This window comes from Canis aureus, chromosome 22 (genome assembly GCF_053574225.1).
Source record: "Canis aureus isolate CA01 chromosome 22, VMU_Caureus_v.1.0, whole genome shotgun sequence".
Taxonomy (NCBI): domain Eukaryota; kingdom Metazoa; phylum Chordata; class Mammalia; order Carnivora; family Canidae; genus Canis; species Canis aureus.
The window spans coordinates 43,138,908-43,163,227 of NC_135632.1; the positions used below are offsets into that span (position 1 = coordinate 43,138,908).

General features: G+C 38.7%; 1 protein-coding gene across 8 annotated transcripts in view; it reads right to left on the reverse strand.

Annotated features, from left to right (window-relative positions):
• The window catches only part of MYRIP (myosin VIIA and Rab interacting protein), a 357,362-nt gene that overhangs the window by 201,908 nt on the left and 131,134 nt on the right, over positions 1–24,320 (reverse strand). For all 8 annotated transcript variants that reach the window (XM_077865680.1, XM_077865682.1, XM_077865684.1 and 5 more), the window contains one exon: positions 7,853–8,074. In XM_077865680.1, the coding sequence (XP_077721806.1) occupies positions 7,853–8,074 (222 nt within the window). The remainder of the gene's footprint in view (positions 1–7,852; positions 8,075–24,320) is intronic.

Here is a 24,320-nt window from a genome sequence, read left to right on the forward strand (position 1 = left end):
GGGCTCAGGTTGTGTTCCTGGGGGAGCCTGTAAAGAGAGTCCTGAACTTGGGGCCGACTAAGTGATCTTGGCTAGCCAGTTGGTCATTCCAAGTTTCAGACCTCCCTGCCTCTAAACTGGGGCTAATCTTGCCCTCTCACAGAGTTCTCGAAAGGGTTACATGAAATAACTCATCTGAAAAGGCAAATTCAATCCCATGCCCATAACAGGTACTCCTGATATATTTGCTATTTAATCTATTGATAGTAAAAAAATCGGAGACCAGAAAATAGATGTTTAGCTTTCACTGGGGGCAATTTACATTTCTCAAAATTCCCAACTGCTTCATGATTCAGGTCACTCTGACAACGATCAGACTGGGTGCTGCAGTCATGGTCTCTATGGAGATCTATTATTGACAGGCTGATATCTACAATCTTTTTTTTTTTAATTTTTTTTATTTATTTATGATAGTCACAGAGAGAGAGAGAGAGAGAGAGAGAGAGGCAGAGACACAGGCAGAGGGAGAAGCAGGCTCCATGCACCGGGAGCCCGACGTGGGATTCGATCCCGGGTCTCCAGGATCGCGCCCTGGGCCAAAGGCAGGCACTAAACCGCTGCGCCACCGAGGGATCCCTGATATCTACAATCTTAAGTGCCCATTATTTGGAACTTCAAAATACAAGTCCCCTTTGATGGTTCCATTTTCCCTGGGAACCTGGGTGGTTTTAGCTCTGTGGTGTAATGCAGGGGGGCTGCTGGAGGAAGAACAACAATGGGGTGATGAGGGTAGTATTTGGAATGGGAAGGAGAGAAAGGAGCACATCCTAGATTTCTTTATGTTTGTTTTATGTATACCTGGTTATAGAAGCATATGTGTAAAATGTGGTAAATTTGAAACCTAAATGGAAAACAGAGGTAAAAGAAAAATTATCCATATGTTATCTCCCAATGTTAATGTTAACAGCATTGATGAGTGTAAACTGCCTTTCAGTCTTTATTCTATTTATTTTATTATATAGCAATTATATTACATGTACATTGTAGCACTATTGTTTTTTTTTAAGATTTTATTTATTTATTCATGATAGACATAGAGAGAGAGAGAGGCAGAGACACAGGCAGAGGGAGAAGCAGGCTCCATGACGGGAGTCCGACTCAGGACTCGATCCCTGGACTCCAGGATCGCGCCCTGGACCAAAGGCAGGCGCCAAACCGATGAGCCACCCAGGGATCCCAGAACTATTGTTTTTAATCTAACATTGTATTTATTTATTTATGTATTTATTATTTATTTATTTTTAAAGTTTTATTTATTTATGTATGAGAGACACACAGAGAGAGAAACAGGCAGAGACACAGGCAGAGGGAGAAGCAGGCTCTATGCAGGAAGCCTGATATGGGACTTGATCCTGGGACCCCAGGATCACGCCCTAAGTCAAAGGCATAAGCTCAACCTCTGAGCCACCCAGGCGTCCTATTAATCTAACATTTTAATGGAAGAATTTACCCATGCTAATATAATACATATGCTATTTTATTTTTTAAAATTTTATTTAAATTCAACATGCCAACATACAGTAAACATCCAGTGCTCATCTCCTCCTTAAAGGCCTTATCATATTCCATCAAGTTGAATATGCCCTAATTTATTTCCACTGTTTTACTGTTGGACATTTAGATTACTTCTGTTTTTGTATTAAAAATAATTCCAGGGCAGCTCGGGTGGCTCAGCAATTTGGTGCTACCTTCAGTCTGGGGCATGATCCTGGAGACCCAGGATCGAGTCCCACGTCAGGGTCCCTGCATGGAGCCTGTTTCTTCCTCTGCCTGTGTCTCTGCCTCTCTCTCTCTGTGTCTCTCATGGGTAAATAAATAAAACCTTTAAAAAACATAATAATTCCATACATCTCGTTTTTACATAATATTAAAAAATCTTCCATCTTCTCTTCAGGTATAGGTTTTCAAAAATGAAATTACTGGGTTCAGGGGCTTGGACATGCTATAGGCCCTTGATACATGTTGGTAAAAGGTTATGCCTATTTCGATCCCACCAGCAGTGGATGATTTCAATCTACCCTTGTCAACACTGAGCAGAATGATGAAAAAATCACTAATTTGATGAGAAAAACAAAACTACTTGAAGCATATATCTCTGTTGCCTTGCTTTCTAGTGAGGTTCAGTATCTTCACATATATTTGCTCACCTGTGAACGGCCTTATTCCATAGTGATGATTTTTTAATACTGTATCTTCTTTAGGGATATTGCGAATCCACTGGTGTATCTCTAAAACATACTGTGGAGTTTATACCAAAAGGGTAGAATGCTAGTTTATGATCATGTAGACCATGTGAATAATCAAGGAATAAGTGATTGAATACAAGTAAAGGATATTCAACTCCAAGTTAAAAGAAATGAAGCCTAAAGTTGTCTCAGAAAAAAAAAACAAAGCAAATGACACAGGTATAATGAGAAGATGTGTTTTGATTTCAATTCCAAGGATAATTTTTTTTTTCACATTCTCTGACAACAATCTCCCAAATCGGTCTATGTTAAAGATAACAGCACATAGTGACAAAAATCAGAGAGGACAGGGACACCTGAGTGGCTCAGCAGTCAAGCGTCCATCTTCTGCTCAGGGTGTGATCCCAGTCCCAGGATGGAGTCCCACATTGGGCTCCAGTCCCACATCGGGCTCCCTTTGAGGAGCCTGCTTCTCCCTCTCCCTATGTCTCTGCCTCTCTCTATATATTTCTCTCATGAATAAATATAAAATCTTTTAAAAAATCAGAGAGAACAATTTTTATAATGAAGCAGAGAACTAGGAAGACCATTTGTTCTCAAGAATAATAAGAGCATTATTCTGGAACCAATTCAACCCCCAATGACAATGGCTGAGCAAGGTCTGGGCTCACTCTCAAAGTTTTATCTCCTGCAGAATATCTTAAATGCAACTACTATACATCCTTATTTATGATGTTTGAACAAATCTATACAATAAATTGTTGAAAGATAAATTCATATATATATGACAAAGGGAATGATTCAGTAGTATCCCATTGGCTTTATAACCTTCAAAATAAAGAATCCATCATTCATTTTCTAATAAATTCATCTAATATTTATTTTCCAAAGTTAAAGTTAAAAATTCTAAAATGACAACAAAAATTGCTTTTTAAAAATACATTATTATTTATTTATCTGAAAGAGCGTGTGTACGAGCGTGTGTGCACACACAGGGGGGAGGGACAGAAGGAAAGGAGCAGAGGGGGAGGGAGAGGGCCAAGTAGACTTCATGCTGAGTGCCAGAGCCCCACATGGTGCTTGATTTCACCATCCTGAGATCATGACCTGAGCCAAAACCAAGAGTCAGATGCTTAACCGATTGAGCCACCCAGGTGCCTCACAAAAATAGCCTAATGGAAAACATATGAAGCAAAAGAATGGATGATGAACTAACCCGCTGATCATAATTATAGCAATGACCATTAAAAGGGAGTTTTCACTTAAAATTAAAATACTTTTATTGTAATAAATAGCCAAACAGAAGACTAGGACATGAAACAAAAGAGAAGAAATCTGAATTTACAAATTCTACCAGTTTTACAGAGATTAGACACTATCTGGGTCTTTCCTGATGAACCCTACATTTCTAACCCAAGTTGCTCATTTAGAACTACACCATAGACAGGCCCAGGTGCCTGATAAAGTCATTTATTTCTGATGCAATTTGTTAATATTTTTGCATGAATGTCTACCCTCACTCAACTCCTAGCTCCTTAATTTTTTGTGGACAAGAATTCTTATAATTATTCATGGCTCTATATGCATATGGTTGCCTCTGGACAAGCAGCTTGAAACTAAATCAATGCAGCAAAAATGCGACTAATTTATGTAGGAAAGAAAAAGTACATTGTGGCCAGTGGACAGTGAAATATGGGTCTGAATGTGGCCTCACAAAAGTCGTTACTTCTGCAACTTCATAGAGCTGCTATCAAGCATTTCACTGAGATTTCACACACACACACACACACACACACACACACAATGTATTCTTCATAGATTCTCATGTATACAGTGGTTTTAAATCCAACTGCTTGAATATGAATCTGCTGGACAAATATCCACAATAAAATAAATCACTTCTAAACCAAGAGGTGAATCTCAGTTTGCACCAGGAGCAGAGAAACTGATGAACAATGTGGATGGCACCATAGTGCCCACAATGCCATCCTCCAGTGTGGCACCAGCTTTTGCCAAGTAAAATCTGTATTTAAAGTCTAAACAATCTGTTTTAAACTATTTTTTTCTGTTTCAAGAAACTGGACAGGCTTTACAAGCTGTTATTAATCAGAAATTTTTCATACATGATTCAAATCAAAGTAGTCCTTAAATGCTTCACATGATGAATTTGGCTGTGGCTGTTACGTAGTGCTGAGTTATACAGCCTGACCACATAAGTAAAATAAAGCTTCTGAGGCATCCTTCAAAATATGAAAGACTGTCAGCCTACAGGTCATATAACTGAGGTGCTTTGGCCCCAGACATACTTCTTTACCAAATTGAGCCTTAGAGAAATTTCTAGAAGAAAAACCTGCCACACTGCTGATTTTTCCCTAGATAGGTTCCCATATTGAACTGGAGTAAAATAGAGAATGAGCTTCACTTTTCCATCAATATTACAATCCTAAGACTCCCAGAAATGTCTCCACATGACATGATGAACCAGCAAAATTTCCAACTTTTCCTCAGTATTCTCCTTCTGCCAACTTTGATTAAACAAGTGTGATGTGCTCTATCTGTTCCAGACACACAGAATGTAGATGACTTCTAAGTAATCCTCCTCTTTCTTTAAAAACTAATAAACAAAGGTTGATTAGTTTTTCGGATATCTTTCAAGGTATCCTTCTATGAATGGTTCTTTATTTTCTGATGCCCTTCCAAGGCTCAGGGAGTTGTCATGCAATGTTGACATGGAAATGATGCAACATTTAGTTTAATGGGTTTACCTAAGCCAACTGCCTCCTCATTAAGTGGTTAGCAATGTGAAATAGAAATTTAAAATATAGCCTTACAAACCATTTATTGCCCTTTCGATATCTGACTATTGCTTGAGACAATCTAATATAAGTGAAATAGCACAGTATTTTACCAGAAGACTGGCTTTTGAGCAAGGCTCTTCCATGTATAAGTGATATGATCTCAAGGTAGTGTAATGCTCACTTAATACACTGCTGTTTGATGAAAGCAACATATGATTTAGTTGTAACTGATAATAGACCCAGACACACAACTCAGGGTATGTGGGGTCAAAAGGCTGTGACTGCATGTCGTATGGCTATTAACTGTTTAGTAGATTTGGAGAATTTTTCTGATCCACTGAGAAGAGGAATAGAGAAAAACTGAAAGAAACAAGATCATGCAAGTACTAGTATTTCCTTCTGTGTGGGGGTGAATACATTGATGGTAAAGAATAGCATATTTTAATAACTGCTAGGGTTTGAAATTTCAATGATGTCATAACCCCATGAGGATAAAACCCAAATTCTTTACCTAAACTTTCCTAATTCTACATGCCACCACAAAGAATGGTCTGTTCCAGGCCCTCTGCACACCCTAGGGGATCTTTTTTGCTTTTGGCATACCTTTTCCAAGAATGCCCTGTGATTTCTCTTCCCAACATGAGTTCCATCTGGGGTCCTCTCATCTTCCAGAAAACCTCATTAACACCCTATACTCTCTGGATCCTTTTCTCTTTAAAATTTCCGAAGCCTCTTTTGTACCATGCATTTGGCTGCTTTGGAACATTGTCCTTTTCTGTTACTCAACTCACAAAGATTTGTGTGCCTTTTGTAGGCTCTTGTGCTGCAACTGGAATTGAAGACAGGGAGGGTCCCTGTCCTTGAGGCATTCACTATGGATTAGGCTGGTCACTAATATGGGTGCAAGACGGTGGTGCCATGGCAGATGTTTGAGTCCAATGCTGTGTAAGACCCACCCAGCTTGCTGGGTGCACAATCGTGACATTCAGCCACACCATGCTCTTCCATTCCTTATTTCTGTCACCTCCTGGCCTGCTAGTTCTCCTTACTCAAGAAAATTGTGTCACCCATGGGTTAGTCTCCACCTCCATACTTCTGCCATCAACCTGGTCCCTTCAGAATCCATGTGCATTTGCCTTTCCGTCTCATGCCTTCCTCAGCTAGACCTCAGCCTTCTACACTCACATTCACCATCCAATGGATCTGCTTCAGAAACCCCTACTTCAAACATCTTTTCTCCTATACAAATTTTCTCTGCTAAGTACCCCCGTGGTGACAGTTCTTTAACTTTACCAGGTACTTCCAGCTGAATGACATCTTCATTTACTTCCAACTATTTACATCTCCTTTTTGTCTTTCCTTCCTTCTCTATCCAGATTAGTCTATCATTCTAATGTCTACATTTTAAATATCTGAAACTCTACTACCTTTGCATCTATTCCAAACCCTGTCTTTCAAAACTCCCCAGCCCAGGATGAACCTGACCATCTACTTTCCTCAGGTCCTCATAGGTGAGATTGAGTATGGTTGGAGCAAAATGCACAATGCACTGGTTGGAAGTACACAAATCAATGATCAGAACCCAGCTCAAAAGCCTGGATCTCCAACTTCTAGAATGTCTACTGCACATCATCTCCTCCAACATCCAACTCACTTGTTATATGCATGCATTTGATCTTAACCCACCTTTACTGAGAAAGGGAAGACATGGAACAAATCTGTTTGCATCATCCACTCCCAACCATAATTGTAGGTTCACCTACAATTAAAGTCTCCTCCCTCTCTTTGCTGTCACAGGGCTTCTTCTCTTACCCAGCTGGTATACGGGGACTCGAAGAGGTTCCCTGCTCTGAAAGTCATATGCAGAACCTGGCCAGCACCACATCCTGGATAACAGACCATATCTGCTTCATTCCATTGGTTTCTCTTTATAGCTCAGAGACTGAGTCCCTGGGGATCTCAAGGGAGCTCAGCAGTCATCTCCATTAACTAACTTTATGGGAAAATGCTGGGCCTTGATAAATTAAAGGATATAAGTGAGCAAACAAGGCAGGAGGAACAAAGGAAGGAAAAGACAAGGGAGGCAGGAGCTCCTATATGTGTTCTTGGGACCAGCCAGTCTCTGTCTTGCTCACAGTGAAAGGCATTATGGAAAGATGCAATGAATACAAATGTGTTCTGCAGATGCTAGGATCAGCAAAAATTTAAGAATTCCAAGCAACAAAAACCAGACCCTAACTTATCAAACTTCTTAGTTTCCAAATACTCAGTGTATCGAAGAAATGCTCTGGCAGTCACTGAGGGAGAATAAAAACACTATCTCTGTGAGACTCCATGCTAGCCATTTCCTTCACATAGAGACCATCATCCCTACCCCTTTTTACGTTAGTAATTCTTTTTCATGTTTTACCATCCTGTCTTTATTTCTTGTTTTCTGTGAAGCTTTTTCCAAGCCCTAGTGCTAGTGGCTCCTTGCTCTGCATCCCTACAGTCAACAGGTGAACTGGTCAGGCCCATATCAGTCTATACCATGATCAACACTCAAGCATTCATCACCCCCCTAAGCAAACTGCCTGGTCCACCACCATGTTCTTGCACTCAGCATAATTCCTAAGAATCCAGCACACACCTGTGGAATGAATGAATGAAAGGACAAGACAAGAAGCACAGCCCTCCCTCATTCTCTTTGTGAAGGTCACATGGTGTCCTACACACTGGCAATCTCTACTGCGGTAAGTACTCTGCTGACCAGGCAACCTCTGCTGCTTCTGTCTGGCTAAAGGAAGAGAGTGCTACCAGCAGGCACCTTGAGTCCCCCTGGCCACTCACCTGGCTTGCTGGCAGACACAGCAGATCCACACCTTCTCATGCTTCTGGTAGGAGCAGCAGCTCTTGCAGACATTGAACTTACAGTCGGCACATCTGCGCTTGGTGTTGACCAGGAAGGTGAAGGGCGAGCAGCAGCGCATGCAGCAGTGCTCCACGAACTTCTGGTGCTTTGAGAGGATGCTGCACTTGCTGCCTTCCTCAGCCAGCTTCTGCTTCATCTCGCTGGGCAACCGGGAGGGGAAGAGAAATAGCACACCACGTCAGGACGCTCTTCCATAAAGCATCCACCTGGGCCACCTACAGGCCAAGCCACTATGTAGGATCTTCCCACAAAATGATAAACTCTGAAAGACCAATTGCTTGACATGATATCCAGAAAGGAACCCTGATGGTGGATTAATTTTTGTGCACTTCAGCATGTCATGTTTTCTATGAGAAATCACATAAGCCTGATTACTAATATTTCAGACAATAGGTTGAGATAAAATTATAAAAACTAAGCACATCCTTGGAAAATAATACCTTTAACTTAATGCCTTTTTAAAGTAGCAGAAGATCATCTATGCTCAAACATTAATCCTCATAACAGCCCTGCTGGGAATAGGATAAATGTGGCCCTGGTATTTAACACCCCCGAAACGAAAGCACCCAGGGATTTTAAAAGCTTTCATATCAATGTAAGTCAATAAAGATTCTCTGGATGATGGACAAATCCCAAGCACTAGTGATTCAGAACTGAATCAAAGACAATCCTTTCTTCCACAGAGTTCACGGTCATACTGGGCACACAGCCAGCCATATTAATGCAAAACATCACACTGCATATGCTTCTGTCTACACTCAGGGAGGAGGAAAGAGAAATCCTAAGATAAAGATACCCCCAAACAGGTGGAGTCTCCTAGGAAAACTGACTGGAGGTAACCAAGTTACTCTGACCTGGCAAATTTGAGATGTTTTTCCTGCTATAAAAATGGATGCCCACAACAGTAAAAGCAAAGTAATGGATTTTTTCCATGCCCAGTTTGTAATTATGCAATTCATCCCAGATCAATCTATGATGGGTATGGTACACACTTTCTCCCAGTTTGCACTTGTCTTTTCAGCTTGGCTTGTGCTGTCTTTCATTATTTAGAAGTGCTTCATTTTTCTGTAGTTAAGTTTGTCATTCAGTCTCTGCAGTGGGATGAATGGTGGACCCCCAAAAGGTTGTCCATGCCCTCAGCACAACAGCCTGAAATTCTTCCTTATTTGTGAAAAAGGGTGTTTAGAGATGTCATAATTTAAATCTTGAGGTGTGATCATCCTGGATTACCCTGGCAAGCCCAAAATCCATCAACAAGTGTCCTTGTAAGAGACATACAGTGGAGAAGACAATGGGAAGATGGAGTTCAAGTCCTCAACCATTTCTGCCTCTGGGCTCCCTCCCAGGGCCCTGCCATGGGCCATAATGCTGTCCCATCTCTGTGCATTCAGACTCTCTCCTCACCCCTCTTTCTTTCCAGGGGCCTCCATGGCCCACCTGACCAGATGCAAATTCTCAAAATCCTTGGCCTAAATGGTGAACAATGGTTGCATAAATAGGAGTTGCCCTTGTCTGACACATTATGAGTGGGAGTAAATTAATCAGAACATAAGTAAGCAGAAAGGAAAAAAAAAATCAGAATTACCTGTATTCCACTACTCAGAATTATTTTTACATACCATTCTGTCTTCCTTTCTCCTTCTCCTGCCCCTACCATCCCCTCTTTCTTTTTGTTTCCTCTTTCTCCCTCCCTTGCTCTCCCATTTTGAAATGATGATAATATTATACATACTGTTTTGATTGTGAAGCCTAGGAAATTACCTATATTTCATTTAATTTTCAAGTATGTTGGCATAAAGTGGTTCAGAGATTTTTCTCATGACTGTAAGACCTCTGCTATACTTGTAATCATGTCTCCTTTTCTTTTCAAATATTGCCTATCTGACCCTAAGCTTTTTTGCCCTTTGATCAGTACATTCTGAGATTTATTTTGTTAAACAAAGTACTAATGTTTAGTTGACTATGTTGCTTATTTATTTTCCATTCCAATAAAGTCTAGTCTTATCTTTATTACTTTTCTCTTCTACTGGTTTTGAGTTTGCTCTATTCCTTTCTCTTTTTTATTGAATTGTAATTAAAATACAGTATTAAATTAATTTCAGGTGTACAACACAGTGATTCAACAATTCTATACCCTTCTGAGTGCTCATCATGGTAAGTGATGGTACTCTTAATCCCCATCACCTATTTCACCCATCCTCCCTCCCTTCTCCCCTCTGGTAACAAGCAGTGTGTTCTCTATAGTCAAGAGTCTGCTTTTTGTTTATCTCCTTTTTCTTTGTTTCTTAAATGTTACAAATACATGAAATCATATGATATTTGTTTTTCTCTAGCTGACTTATTTCACTTCACCATTACTTATTTCACTTCACCATTACACCTTCTAGGTCCATTTATGTTGTTGTAGGTGGCAAGAACTCATTCTTTTTATGACTGAGTAATATTCCATTGTATGCACATACCACATCTTCTTTATCCATTCATCCATCAGTGAACACTTGGGCTGCTTCCATATCTTGGTGATCATAAATAATGCTGCAACAAACATAGGGGTGCATGTAGCTTTTCAAATTAGTGTTTTTGTTTTCTTTGGGTAAATATCGAGTAGTGGAATTATTGGATCAGATGGTATTTCCATTTTTAAGTTTTCGAGGAAACTTTTATATTGTTTTCCACAGTGACTGCTCCAGTTTGCATTCCCACCAAAAATGTGAGGGTTCCTTTTTCTCCACATCCTCACCAACACTTGTTATTTCTTGTCTTTTTGATTCTAACCATTCTGACAAGTGTGGGGTGGTATCTCATTGTGGTTTTGATTTGCATTTTCCTGATTAATGATGTTGATCATCTTTCCATGCGTCTGTTGGCCATCAGTATGGCTTCTTTGGAGAAAAATCTATTCAGGTTTCTACACATTTTTTTTTTTAATTCACTACAATTATGTAGTATTTATTCCTGGGCTGCAAGGGTGGTTGAACATCTTGATAGAAGTGTGAACTCTTCTTACTGCAGCGTTCCAGCTGTTCTCTCTTTAAATCTCAAGCCGAGTTTGTAGGTTTTCAGGATGATCTGAAAGTTATCTAGGTAATTCGATGGGCACAGGTGACTTGGGGACACTACTCTTCCGCCATCTTGCCCTGCCCTACCGTTTCTACACATTTTAATAAGATTATTTCTTTTTGGGGGCATTGAGTTGTTAAGTTCTTTATATATTTTGGACAGTAACCCTTTATCAGATATATCATTTGAAAATTTTTGTTTTATTGATGATTTTCTTGCTGTGCAGGTTTTTATTTTGGTGTAGTCCCAACAGTTTAATTCTGATTTTGGTTCCATTGCTGAGGAAACATATCTAGAAAAAAAAAAATGTTTCTATGGCCAACGTTGAAGAAATTACTATCTATGTGCTCTTCTAGAAATTTCATAGTTTTAGGTCTCAGATTTAGGTCTTTAATCCATTTTGAGTTTATTTTTGTGTGTGGTTGTACAGTTTCATTCTTTTTCAGGTAGCTGTCCAGTTTTCTATGTACCTGTCCAGTTTTGTCAGCACCATTTATTGAAGATACTGTCTTTTCCCCATTGCATATTCTTGTCTCTATTGTTTTTGATTAATGGACTGTATAAGCCTGGGTTTATTTCTGGGCTTTCTATTTGTTCCATTGATCTAGGTGTCTGTTTTTGTGCCAGTACCACACTATTTTGATTACTGTAGTTTTATAGCATATCTTGGAATCTCCAATTGTGATACCTCTGGCTTTGCAAGATTGCTTTGGTTATTTGGGGACTTTTACATACACATTTTATGAGTATTTGTTCCAGTTATGTGAAAAATGTTAGTGTTTCATGCAAATTGCATTAGATCTGTAGATTTCTTTGAGTAGTATGGATATTTTAACAATATTATCTCTTCCATATTTTTGCATTTCTGTCATTTTCAATTTCTTTCATCAATGTTTTATAGTTTTCAGAGTGCAGGGCTTCACCTCCTTGGTCAAGTTTATTCCTAGATTTTTTTTTGATGCAATTGTAAATGGGACTCTTTCTTAATTTCTCATTCTTGCTACTTCCATTATTAGTGTAGAGAAATGCAACAGATTTCTGTATATAGTTTTGTATCCTGCAACTTTACTGAATTCATTTATCAGTTCTAGAAGTTTTTATTTTGCAATCTTTAGGGTTTTCTAGACTTAATTTTTAAAAAATAAATTTTAAAAAGTAAAGCTCATTTACTTTTAATGTTTATTCTTTTCTAATGTGAATTTAAGGCTATAAAACTCTCCACATATCCCTTTCACTGCAACACACAGATTATCAATAAGAACATTTTTATTGTTAGTCTGTTTTACATATTTGATAACTCTCAGGTTTAAAATTTCCAAATATAGGACTTTTGTTATTGATTTTTTAAATATATTTTGATCAGAGAAGAGGGTCTGGAAGAAATTAATTCTCTAGTACTTGTTGAGACTTGCATAATAGCCTACTCCATGCTCAATTTTTGTAAAGTTCCATATGTGTTTGAAAATAATATTTATCCTTTATTTATTAAGAGCAAAACATTAAATTTTTCCATTACAATTGTGGATCTATTATTTCCCTTCAATTCTGGTTAATTTTTTACTTTATATTTTTTAAGAATATAATGTAAGGTACATCAAGGTTCATAAATGCTATGTTCTTAATGAAATTTTCCTTTTGTGATTACATACAACCCTGTTTATCACTAATAATACTTTTTTGTCTTAAAGTTGGCCTTAAAAAATAAATAAATAAATAAGTTGGTCTTATATTTATAATCCATATTAGTTATTTCTTTAGTTATTTTTTTTAATTGATGGTGTGCCAGGGAATATCTTTTTATACCTCCTCACTTTCAACATTTGTATTGTGTTTCAGATTGGGATGTTATGAGCAGACATAACTGAATTTTCTATTTTTGTGCTGTATGAGAATTCCTTTCACCATGAAAGTTTAAACCATTTATATTGAGATTACTAATATATTCATATATGTGCTGCTGAAGCAAGCACTAGATTACTAATATATTTGGATTTATTTCTACTATTATTTAGTGTTTTCTTTTTATTGTGTTTGTTTCCTCTTTTTCTCCTTTTCTACTTTCTATTAGGTTGATTTTCTTCATTCTCTTTGTTTTCCCAAGTATGATTTGGCATTTATTATTTTTCATTTCTTTTAGTGGTTGTCATGCATATTGGGATTAATACCTAATGTTAACAGCTTTCCTCTTATCAACAACATAAGCGTTAATTTCCTCTGATGTTCTATGTTATTATCGATAATATTTTAGCTCAATCTTGCTTTGTAACTGCAAAAATTGTTCTTAATATTGTTTAACTGATTCATACCACCCCACCTGATGCTGTCTGGGATCTGCTCTCAGACAAAAAGGAAATTCATTTCTTTCCTCCAGTTGTCAACATCCCTCCTGTATCTGCTGGATTTGGTTGCAAATGGGGTGCTGGGCAAATGGGGTGGTATGCAGTTTTTGTATTGTGTCCAAAAGGTATAGTTTCTACCTGCAGGAAGGTTGGTCAAATAGGAGCTTACCTAGCCATTAGCAGAAGTAGAATTCATTTACTATTTTTAAGTTGACATTTGCATAGATTTATCCACATTTACCAATTTCTCTGTTCATCATTGCTTTTTGCCTCTGATGTTTCCTATTCTTTAAATTTTTTTCTTTTTCTTTCTTTCTTTTCTTTTTTTTTTTTTTCTTTTTCTTTTTCTTTCTTTCTTTTTTTTTTTTTTTTTTTTTCTGAACTTCTTCGGGCAATTTTTCCTACAAGCAAGGAAAACTCTAGGAACCCTTTATTTGGTGAAAATGTCTATTTCATCCTTATGTTGGAATGATGCTTGAAATGGGTATGGAATCCTAAGTTGACAGTTCTTTTTCCTTTTTTTTTTTTGGTTTTTTTTTGGTTTTTTTTTTAATTTATTTTTTTATTGGTGTTCAATTTACTAACATACAGAATAACACCCAGTGCCCGTCACCCATTCACTCCCACCCCCCGCCCTCTTCCCCTTCTACCACCCCTAGTTCGTTTCCCAGAGTTAGCAGTCTTTACCTTCTGTCTCCCTTTCTGATATTTCCCACACATTTCTTCTCCCTTCCCTTATTTTCCCTTTCACTAAGCACCAGATAATACTGAAGGAATTAGTCCATTTTTTTTTCTGTCATCAAATGTAATGTAAAGTTTGTCAATGTGATTATTCCTTTGTAGGAAATCTCACTTTTCTCACTGGTTTTGTTTTGTTTTGTTCTGTCTTTGGCATTCTGTTTGGTGTTCACTATGACATGTTTAAATGGGGATTTGTTTGCATTGTTCTGCTTGGAACTCTTGGTAATTTTTTAAGGCTTTCTTGAATTCTAAACAACCCCTCAATTATAACTTTGAATGCTGTTCCCTGCTCTATTTTCTCTAATCATTCCTTCTGGAATTCTATGCCAAGACTTTCCTGATCCTCCATACCTCCTAATCCTTCTGTCATCTCTTTGTATTTCTGAGATACATTAGGAACAATACTTCAGTTCTAGTTTCTAGTTTAGAAATTCTTCATTCATGTTTTCTCCACTATTTAACTTTTTTGAAACTTTACTGACTTCAATTTTCATTTCCAGAAGTTATATTGATTTGTTTCCACCCAAGTCTGCCTTGTCCTTCACTCTTTTGTGCCATTCAACCCTGGTTCCTATTCACTCTTTTATCTTTCTTTTTTAACTATTTTAAATATGCTTCCTTTATGTCCTCTTCCTGATTCTTACATTATCTTAAATTCTTAGAAGGGGTGGTAATTCTTCTACTAGGTGTGCCTATTAAATCTTGTTGAAGGTAGATTATTTGCTTTTATGATTTATCATTTTAAAGCTTACTTTTCCTGTAAGTGCATTTGTTCTATTAAGTGTTGCAGTAGAGCAACTATGCATTTGTTTTCACAAGGCACCACAGAGGGGTTATTGATTCCAAACCAGGTTCATATTTGTTTCTTAGCTTGGAAAATCCTGTAGCACATAAGTAATAAGATTTGGATTTCCAATCCCATGTGTACTGCAGGATTAGGACTTTGAGCTTTGATTTCTCATGGGAGACATTTTTTCTTCCACCCAGGGGTCTAGGCAAAGATCACCTGCTTTCTAGCTCCTGTAAACCAGTGAGTAGAAATTTTCTAGGTGCCCCTTGTCACCTAGAGTGAAACCCTTCAATGCTAAACATTATACAGGTGTTTCATTTTCAGCTGATTGTCCTCCAAAGGCTCAAACCACATCTCCTGCCCCCATGCAGAAATGAACACTGCAGCCACCACCATAGCCCCTTCCTTCTCTAGCTATCTAGGCTGACCCTTCAGCTTTACTTCTCTCTTTACTTACACCCCCTGGGAGTTGCCCTTTCTTACTTTCCCCCCTTGACTTAAAAAAATTGAGATATAATCCACATGCCAAAACATTTACCCTTATAAATTGTACAATTCCATGGTTTTCGTACACCCACAAAGTTGTCTAGCCACCAGTACTATCTAATTCCAGAACATTTTCATCATCCTCAAAAGAAACCTCACACCAATCAGTCACTCCCCATTGTTGGCCTCCCCCACCCAGCCCCTGCCAACCACTCTTGTACTTTCTGTTTCTATAGGTTTGCCTATCCTGGACATTTCATATACATGAAATCATACTATACTGCGGTCTTTTGTGTCTGCCTTCTTTCTTTGCACATGTTCTGGGTTCATCTGTATTATAACATGTATCAAAATTTCATTCCTGGGATGCCTAGGTGGCTCAGTGGTTGAGTGTCTGCCTTCAGCTCAGGGTGTGATCCTGGGGTCCTGGGATCGAGTCCCACATCAGGCTTCCTGCAGGGAGCCGCTTCTTCCTCTGCCTATGTCTCTGCCTCTCTCTGTGTGTCTCTCATGAATAAATAAAATCTTAAAAAAAAAAAAGGAATGAAGATTCCTTTTTACTGCCAGATAATTCTCAATTTATGGATATACCATATTTTATTTATCCATTCACCAACTGATGGACATTTGGGCTGTTTTCTTCTTTTGGCTATTATGAATAATGCTGCTATGAACATTCATGAGCAAGTTTTTGTGTGAACATGCTTTCAATTCCAGGAGTAGAATTACTGGGTCGTATGGTAATTCTATATATTTAAGCTTTTAAGGAATTGCCAGACTGTCTTCCAAATGATAGCACCATTTTACATCATTAACAGCAAAACATGAGGGTTTTGATTTTTCCACATCCTCACCAACAATTGTTAGTGTCTGATTTTTTAATTATGCCTAACCTACAGAATATGAGATGGTATCTCACTGTGGTTTTCACTGTATTTCCCTAATGGTGAATAATGTTCGACAATTTTTCATGTACTTATTGACCACTGGTACATCTTCTTTGGAGAAGAGTTTATTCAAACCTTTTGCCATTTCGAAATTAGATTATTTATCTTTGTTATTGTTGTATTGTGAGAGTTATTTATGTGTTCTGGACATAATACCCTTATCAGATACATGATTTACAAATATTTTCTCTTTCTCATATTAAGTCTTATAATTTATTAATGTTTTTAGTACAAAGAAGGATTGCACTAGCCCACCCTACCCTGCTACTAGAATTGGAAATCTATGTATAGTTTTATAATTTCATTTTTCACTTAACAACAACAAACCATAAACATGTTTCCATGACAATTCAAGTGTGTTTGCAGTATTAACTTTCAATGTGTACTGAATTGTCTTAAATAGCTGCCAATATATGTGAGAACTAACTGCTTTGCATAGCATTGCTTAATATTTATTTGTTGCTTGAGCATTAGGGAGCAAGGGGAGGCTGAATCCAGAATTAGAAGGGGAGGTTACAGGCCAGCTGATAATTTATATTTGGGGGAACAAAATATTTACAGGGAAACAGGACAGAGGTTTTTTTCTTTGAGGCATGAAGATGATGTTCTCCAGTCTCTCAGATTTAGAGCAGGAGATGAGCTAAGTCATTGACAGCTCTGACATCTGTAAACAACATAAGAACAGCCTTAGCAATTGACTGGCTTCTATTGATATTTCAGAGCCACTAAATTAAATGGGATAAAACATCCAGGAAGGAAAGTCTTTGGGGATCAAAAGAGCTCTGTGAAGTCAATCCACAGATCACTGGAGCTTTATGAGTTTTGTTTCCTGATACACAGGGCTGCAAACTCCAATGGCATTAAAATCTGAGTATCTGATGATAAAACTGTTCCAACCTCTCCAAAATTTGTTCCAAGCAAATGGAGTATTTTGAACCAGAGGCTCAGTGGAGGAATAGTATGGCCTTCTTCTGAACTATCTCTTATTTATCAGATTCAATGCCCTATATAACACCTCATGGAGGAGGACATTGAGTAGAATTGTGTTGGACAACTTACAGTGGCTGGTGGCAGAATCAACTAAGAATCATGCAAGACCAGGTATCTGCTTCAAAATGTTCTGGGAAGAACCAAGCCCCAAATGGTCAGCCTCATGGGAAAGAGGGATGGGTTTAGAGACAGGCTAGGGGGCATAGCTGAGCTCAGCAATTTACCCAACAGCCCCAACCATTCTGAGCCTCTGTTTTCTGAGTGGCAACAATAATTCCTACTTTCTGGAGTTGCTTAAAGATTTTAAGTGACTAAAGCAACAATAATCAAATACTAGTTATTCATTTGGATTAGCAAGATATCCAGAGGTCTGAGTACCCATAATATTCAATCACAACTGTTTATATGTCAAGGTTTTTGTGCTTGTATCTGGACAAGAACGACCAGTTCTTACTTACTGCTTAAACACTGAGTTATTAGAGAGGTGTGAAGTAGTATCTTGTAGTTTTGAGTTACATGTTCCAAATGACTAATGATGTTGACCATGGTTGGTCTAGTTTTTAGCAATGTCGTCTAATCTGGTCTAGCCTTCTTCTGACTGCAATGGATATCTGAAAAGCCTATCAGTATTTCATGGTTTCTTTCACCACCATGCCAACTCTGGTTGGTTGGTAGTGGGTGAAGCACCATGTGTTGAGAGTATAGACACAAGCTCAATGGAGCTAGAGAGTCATAAATTAGCAGTGTCTGCCATGAGTGTAGCAGGGAGAAGTGATGGCACATGCCACTTGTTTGCTATTAAAGAGACAGTAATTCTGATACAGACATATGTAGCACCATTTCATGATCATAGACACTATTCCTTAGATTGCCAATTGTTCACTCAGTTCACACTTAATATTGAGCACCTATTATCCTAGGCATGAGGAAAAGAAAGAAAACAAGACATAGTTCCTCACTTCATGGAATATGTCCTGTAAAAATTAGCACTTTATACATTATTTATTTATTTATTTTTCTTTTTTTTATCTAAATTTTACTTAGTTAACATACAGTACAATAGTGGTTTCTGCAGTTGAATTTGGTGATTTATCACTTACATACAACACTCAGTGCTCATCACAACAAACGCCCTCTTTATTACCCATCACCCATCTAGCCCATCCCCCACTCACATACCTCCATCAACCCTCAGTCTATTCTCTATCATTAGGAGTCTCTTATGGCTTGTTTCCCTCTCTCCTTTTTTTTTCTTTTCCCCCTTCCCATATGTTCATCTGTTAGTTTCTTAAATTTCACATGAGTGAGATTATATAGTGTTTGTCTTTCTCTGACTGATTTATTTTACTTAGCATAGTACACTCTAGCTCCATCCATGTCATTGCAAATGGTAAGATTTCATTTTTTTAATGTTTAATATTCCATTGTGTTTGTGTATGTATGTCTGTGTATTTATGTGTTTAATATTCCATCATGTCTGTATATACACACATGTATACACAAAACACCTTTATCCATTCATCAGTCGATGAACATTGGGATCTCTCCTTAGTTTGGCTATTGTTGATAATACTGCTATGAGCATTGGGGTGCATGTATTCCTTTGACTCTGTATTTTTGTATCCTTTGGATAAATACCTAGTAGTGCAATTGCTGGATAGCACAGTAGTTTTATTTTAAACTTTTTGAGGAACCTCCATACTGTTCTCTAGAGTGGCTACACCAGTTTGCATTCCCACCAACAATGCAAGAGGGTTCCCCTTTCTCCACATCCTTGCCAACACCTGTTGTTTCTTGTGTTATTAATTTTAGCTATTCTGACAGGTGTGAGGTGGTATTTCATCATGGTCTTGGTTTGAATTTCCCTGATGATGAGTGATGTTGAGCATCTTTTCATGTGTCTGTAAGCCATCTGGATATCTTCTTTGGAAAAGTATTTATGTCTTCTGCCTATGTCTTAACTGGATTATACACACCATCATTTTTGTAAAGGAGAAATAACAGCACCTAGTATATAAAAACAATTGCTTTAGTATGCTCCCTCAGGGATTGGCTATTGGAACTAGGCCTCTTTCTTGTTTTCCATGGTCTCTTCCATGTAGCAAAGAGGGATGGAAACCTGGAAACTACATCTTCTAGACCCTCTTGGTGTTGGTTTGGGTCTACCAATGGGAGGTATTTGTGTGAGACCAGAAAAGTCGGAAGGAGACAACATTTTTTGTTTTCTGTTCCAGTAGAGGCAGGCAACTGTGGGTAAATGGGGCTTTCTGGTCCCCTCTTGGCAGTAGGGGCTCCTTCAGCAGCAAAGGAACAGCAGCCATTGACTCCATCAAGTGCAAGCCCGTGGAATCCAAGTTACACTTTTTCTCCTTTTCTTCTCCAGCCCTAAAAGCAGAAGCAGCTCCAGTGGTTACTGATCTCTGGAACATCATGTTCTTCCTGTTGCTTTACCAGCTCTTCAAACACTTTTATAGCCAATTCCTGAATTTAAAAACCTTTGTGTGAAGTATTAAGAGGGTTTCTGTTTTGATGGGATCCCAGTTGACAGATCTTCAGAGAGAAGAAGTCATTAATGTCATATCCAGAGATTTTTTTGAAGTCCCCATTCCATCTGACCTCCTTGACATTGGTTCTCTTGACCACTCTGCTCCCTGGCTACTAGAGACTTCCTTGGAGCTATGGTTTTCTCTCCAGATTAATTCACATTGCATTACATCTTCCCCAGAGTTTGTTCTTTATTCCTCATCTTGTTCTATTTTCCCCCTTTGAGGAGTTGAGTCCCATGTATGTCACAATAACAATATGTGTGCTAGTGGTTCTCACACCTTTGGTCCCACCTGCTCTCCTAAGCTTCAGGTGAGGGTTTGGAGCAGCTAAGGTCTCCAGGTTGCCATCTTATGTGGGACTGAACTCCAACTGTCTAAAATTATAGACATTATTTCCAACCCCAGATCTTTCCACAAAGAGCACTAAGTTACTTCTATCCCGAGGCCCCTCTGGAATCCTAAGAGCCATCCCCAAACTCTTCCCTTTTGCTTTCTTTTGCTTGTGACTGTGCACCAAATCCTATCCATTTAGTACTATGATACCCCTTAAACACATCTCTCCTTAGCTCAGGCCCTCAGCAGCAGCAGCCTACACCACTGCAGACTTTCTGCAAGCCACCTGCAACAATGCATGCAGAATGACTGACCTTGAAAATACATGGCTGCCCTTCATCACTACTTAGAAAGGCATGATGATGACTCTGGCTATATGGCACTCCCTCAAGCTCCGAATAATGTTCTGTCCCTGTGCTGACTCGTGTTCTTTCCCCCACGTGTCTTCCCTCACTCCTTACCAGCACATTTCTCCTCCTTTTCCTTCCAGACCCATTTCAAATGTCCCCTTCCCTACCGTGTTTCCAGTACCACCAGACATTGTGTCTAATTCTTTCATGGCACTCACCACACATTTGTTCATGGGCCTTCTACAGGACAATGAATTAATTCCTCAGAGAGGAGGACAGTGGTGGCCTCCTTTCTCCCTGGCACAGAAGGCCTGGCCTGGATTGTGTGTTTCAGTGTGTACTCTTTCTTCCCAAGCAAGCTCAGCCAATGGGCCAGGGATTACAGTAAAACAAAAGCACTGGCCAGATGAATATAAATACCTCCTAACAGTCCATTGCTTAAGCTTCTACCATTATGGAAAACTCATATGCAAAACAACCAAACACTTTCCCAACTCTTACTTTGCATTTATAAATTTTGATCCTGCAGAGAAAGACATTCTGCCTTCTTCTGCTTATAATTTACTGAAGATAAAGCACCATAGGAAAGTTGAAAGGAGTATTCAAACACATATAATAAGGGAATAGGAGTCTTCTTTTTTATTTCTGAATAAGAGATAAGTATAATATTTCAGATTCTGGAATGTTCTTATTCATCATTCAAATACTAATATATGCAAATAAAAACTTCTCTGTGGCTGAGCTCATTCACCACTTTCTGCGCTGGTCAAACCTACAGGCTGTGGCATCCACAGAAACAGACACTTTTTCCCTGGAGAATTTTTTTCCTGCTGTTGGGCTTGTTGATATAGGTCTGACCTTGAGCAAGAAAACTCTCCGATGAGAAGTAGAGCTGTCATCACTCTCCAGGCTGTTGTGAATGAAACAGAAATGTTCCAGACTTCATTCTCTCATTTACCCTGGATGGACACAGACTCTAAAAATCTCTATACTGGAGACCACCATGCATATTCTGACATTTAATGCATCATGCATGATATGTAAACAGTTATATTCATTCAATTAATATTGGATTTATCCATCTACAAGAAGTCACTGTACAGGTCAGCCTGAGGAGAGATGCCAAATCTCACTGGTGATGTGGCATAGCTGCTAAGGCACTTACCCCTCTGATGCTCACGGACAGCTGACTCTCCTGAACTGAAATTTTCCTTCTTACTCGAGTGAACTACCTTCTCCAAATTTGAGTACAGAAAGGAAACTATTAGAAAACCTACAAAAACATTTTTTAAAGCCTTTTGTAGGGCAGCCCAGGTGGCTCAGTGGTTTAGCACAGCCTTCATTCAGCCCAGGACATGATCTTGGAGACTTGGGATCAAGTCCCATATCGGGCTCCCTGCACGGAGCCTGCTTCTCCCTCTGCCTGTGTCTCTGCCTGTGTGTGTGTGTGTGTGTGTGTGTGTGTGTGATGAATAAATCAAATCTTCTTAAAAAAAATAAAGCCTTTTGTAATATCATATTTCTTTGACATCTCCCTTCTCAGACAAAAAGGAAAGATTTCCTTTTTTAACTCACACTTCCACAAATAGGAGTGGCAATCACCTTTATAAAATGCATACTGTGTATGTGGCATTTGGCAGAATTGATCCCTACAAAACTTTTTTGAGGCACAGAAGGAGGGGCCTCCACACTCTGTTCGGGTTGCTTTCTGGAGGGCATCAGCATGAGTTGTGTTCTGTATTTGAATGATGAGCAGCCCGTGGACATGAGTGCAATCCTTTGCTTGTACAGCATCTAGAACTATAGATTGCTCATGTGAGCACTTTCTAGCAATGTGCTAGTTATAATAGTGTCAGAGAGTATGTGTGCAGCCGGTTTTAGAACACCATGTACAGTATCAAAACTGCAAATTTGGAAAATCAGAGAAGGGACACCTGGGTGGCTCAGCGACTGAGTGTCTGCCTTGGATTCAGGGCGTGATCCCAGAGTCCCAAGATCGAGTCCCACGTTGGGTTCCCTGCATGGAGCCTGCTTCCTCCTCTGCCTGTGTCTCTGCCTCTCTCTGTGTATCTCTCATGAATAAATAAATAAATAACATCTTTTTTTAAAAAAGGAAAATCAGAGAAGCCCAGGAAAGTAATTATTGTACATATAAAGTATATTATTTGATATATTCACAGCTTTTCTTGGATGTTTTTTTTACCACACCTGGAACTGATACTCTGAATCCAGACTGTGCTCAAGGAAAAGCTTATTTCCTAGTACAGCTCTCCTCATCCCACAGACAGATAAACAGTTGAAAACTAACATGTGCAAGATCCCACAGCTGGTTACCTGTCTGCTCCTGCCTTTCATGTTCACCTTCACTTGAAATTTAAGCACCGTCTGATAGGATCCGACACACAACAGCTCACCTTGAACCAATGGCAACACTGATTCAGAAAACTCAAAAGGTACAGATAATGAAGTATGCATTCTATTTTTAGAAACAAACTCAATGGAGTAATTTAAACTGTAACTATTTGTTGAAACTATCACCTATCTAAAAGTTAAGTAATAATAGATAAGGATAAATTGGTATTAAACACAATTAAAACATACGGATTCAAAAATAAAAGCAACTTTAAAAAAATCTCAAAATATGCCAGTTCAAAACCCTTATCTATCACCTATTAGAGATACTAATTGTTGTGTTCACTAATCCCATCTGAATGCTCAAAAAGATTTCCTTGCCAAAATAGATTATCTCTAAAGTGAATCACTTCTAGCACTTCTGCTAACTCACATTCTAAAAATATTCTTTACACGTGTTCTATAACAAAAAAGAAATTATTAAGTTGGTTCTTTTATTTGTGGAACATTCATTCATTCATTTGTTTATTCATTCACCCAACATGGGTAAGCTCCTGTTCTATGCCTGGCCCTCTGCCAAGTTTTGGGGACATAAAACAAATCAGAGCACACAGCCTCAAGAAGGAGGCAAACACAGAGATAAGGGAGCTACAGAACAATGCCCAAGGTCCCACAGACAAGCGTATAAAATGCTGGGTGGCAGACCAGGAGAAATGGAGTATGATTTGCAGAAGTGATGGGGCTTGAGCTAGGTCTAGAAGGATGTACAGGGGTTTGCAGCAGGAGAATGGAGGGAGATTTTTCCCCAGCTTTACTGAGGTGTACAAGGTAATATTTGTATGTATCCATTGTGAGGGGATTCTCAACCACTGAGTTAATTAACATGTCCACTGCCTCATATATTAACCTTTCTTTTCTTTTACTTTATTTTATTTTTATTTTTGGTGAGAGCACTTAAGTTCTACTCCCTCAGCAAATTTCAATTATGTACTATGTATGGTATTATCAACTGTAGTCACCTGGTTATACATTAGATCCTCAGAACTCATCCATTTATCTTATAACTGAAAGTTTGTACCTTTTACCAACCTCTCCCTACTTCCCCCACCTTCGACCCCTGACAACTACTTTTCTAAACTCAGTTTCTATCAGTGACTTTTTTTTAAAGATTCCACATATAAGTGATACCATGTAGTATTTGGAAGAAGGTATTATAGGTCGGGACGTCACTTTGCACAAAAGTGTAGCAACAAAACTAAGCATGCAGTCTAAGAAGGGAAAAGTGGTTGGTTTGGTTTCTGGAGTCAGAAATGGAAGGAAGGGAATAAGCCAGGGGTAGGGACTTGTGGCTGGTCCTAAAGGGCTTTGGAGGCTACCTAAAGAGTGAGCATTTGTAAAAGTAAATGATAAGAGGACAATGATGGTCTTCACCAAGATGAGATCTGCTTCTAA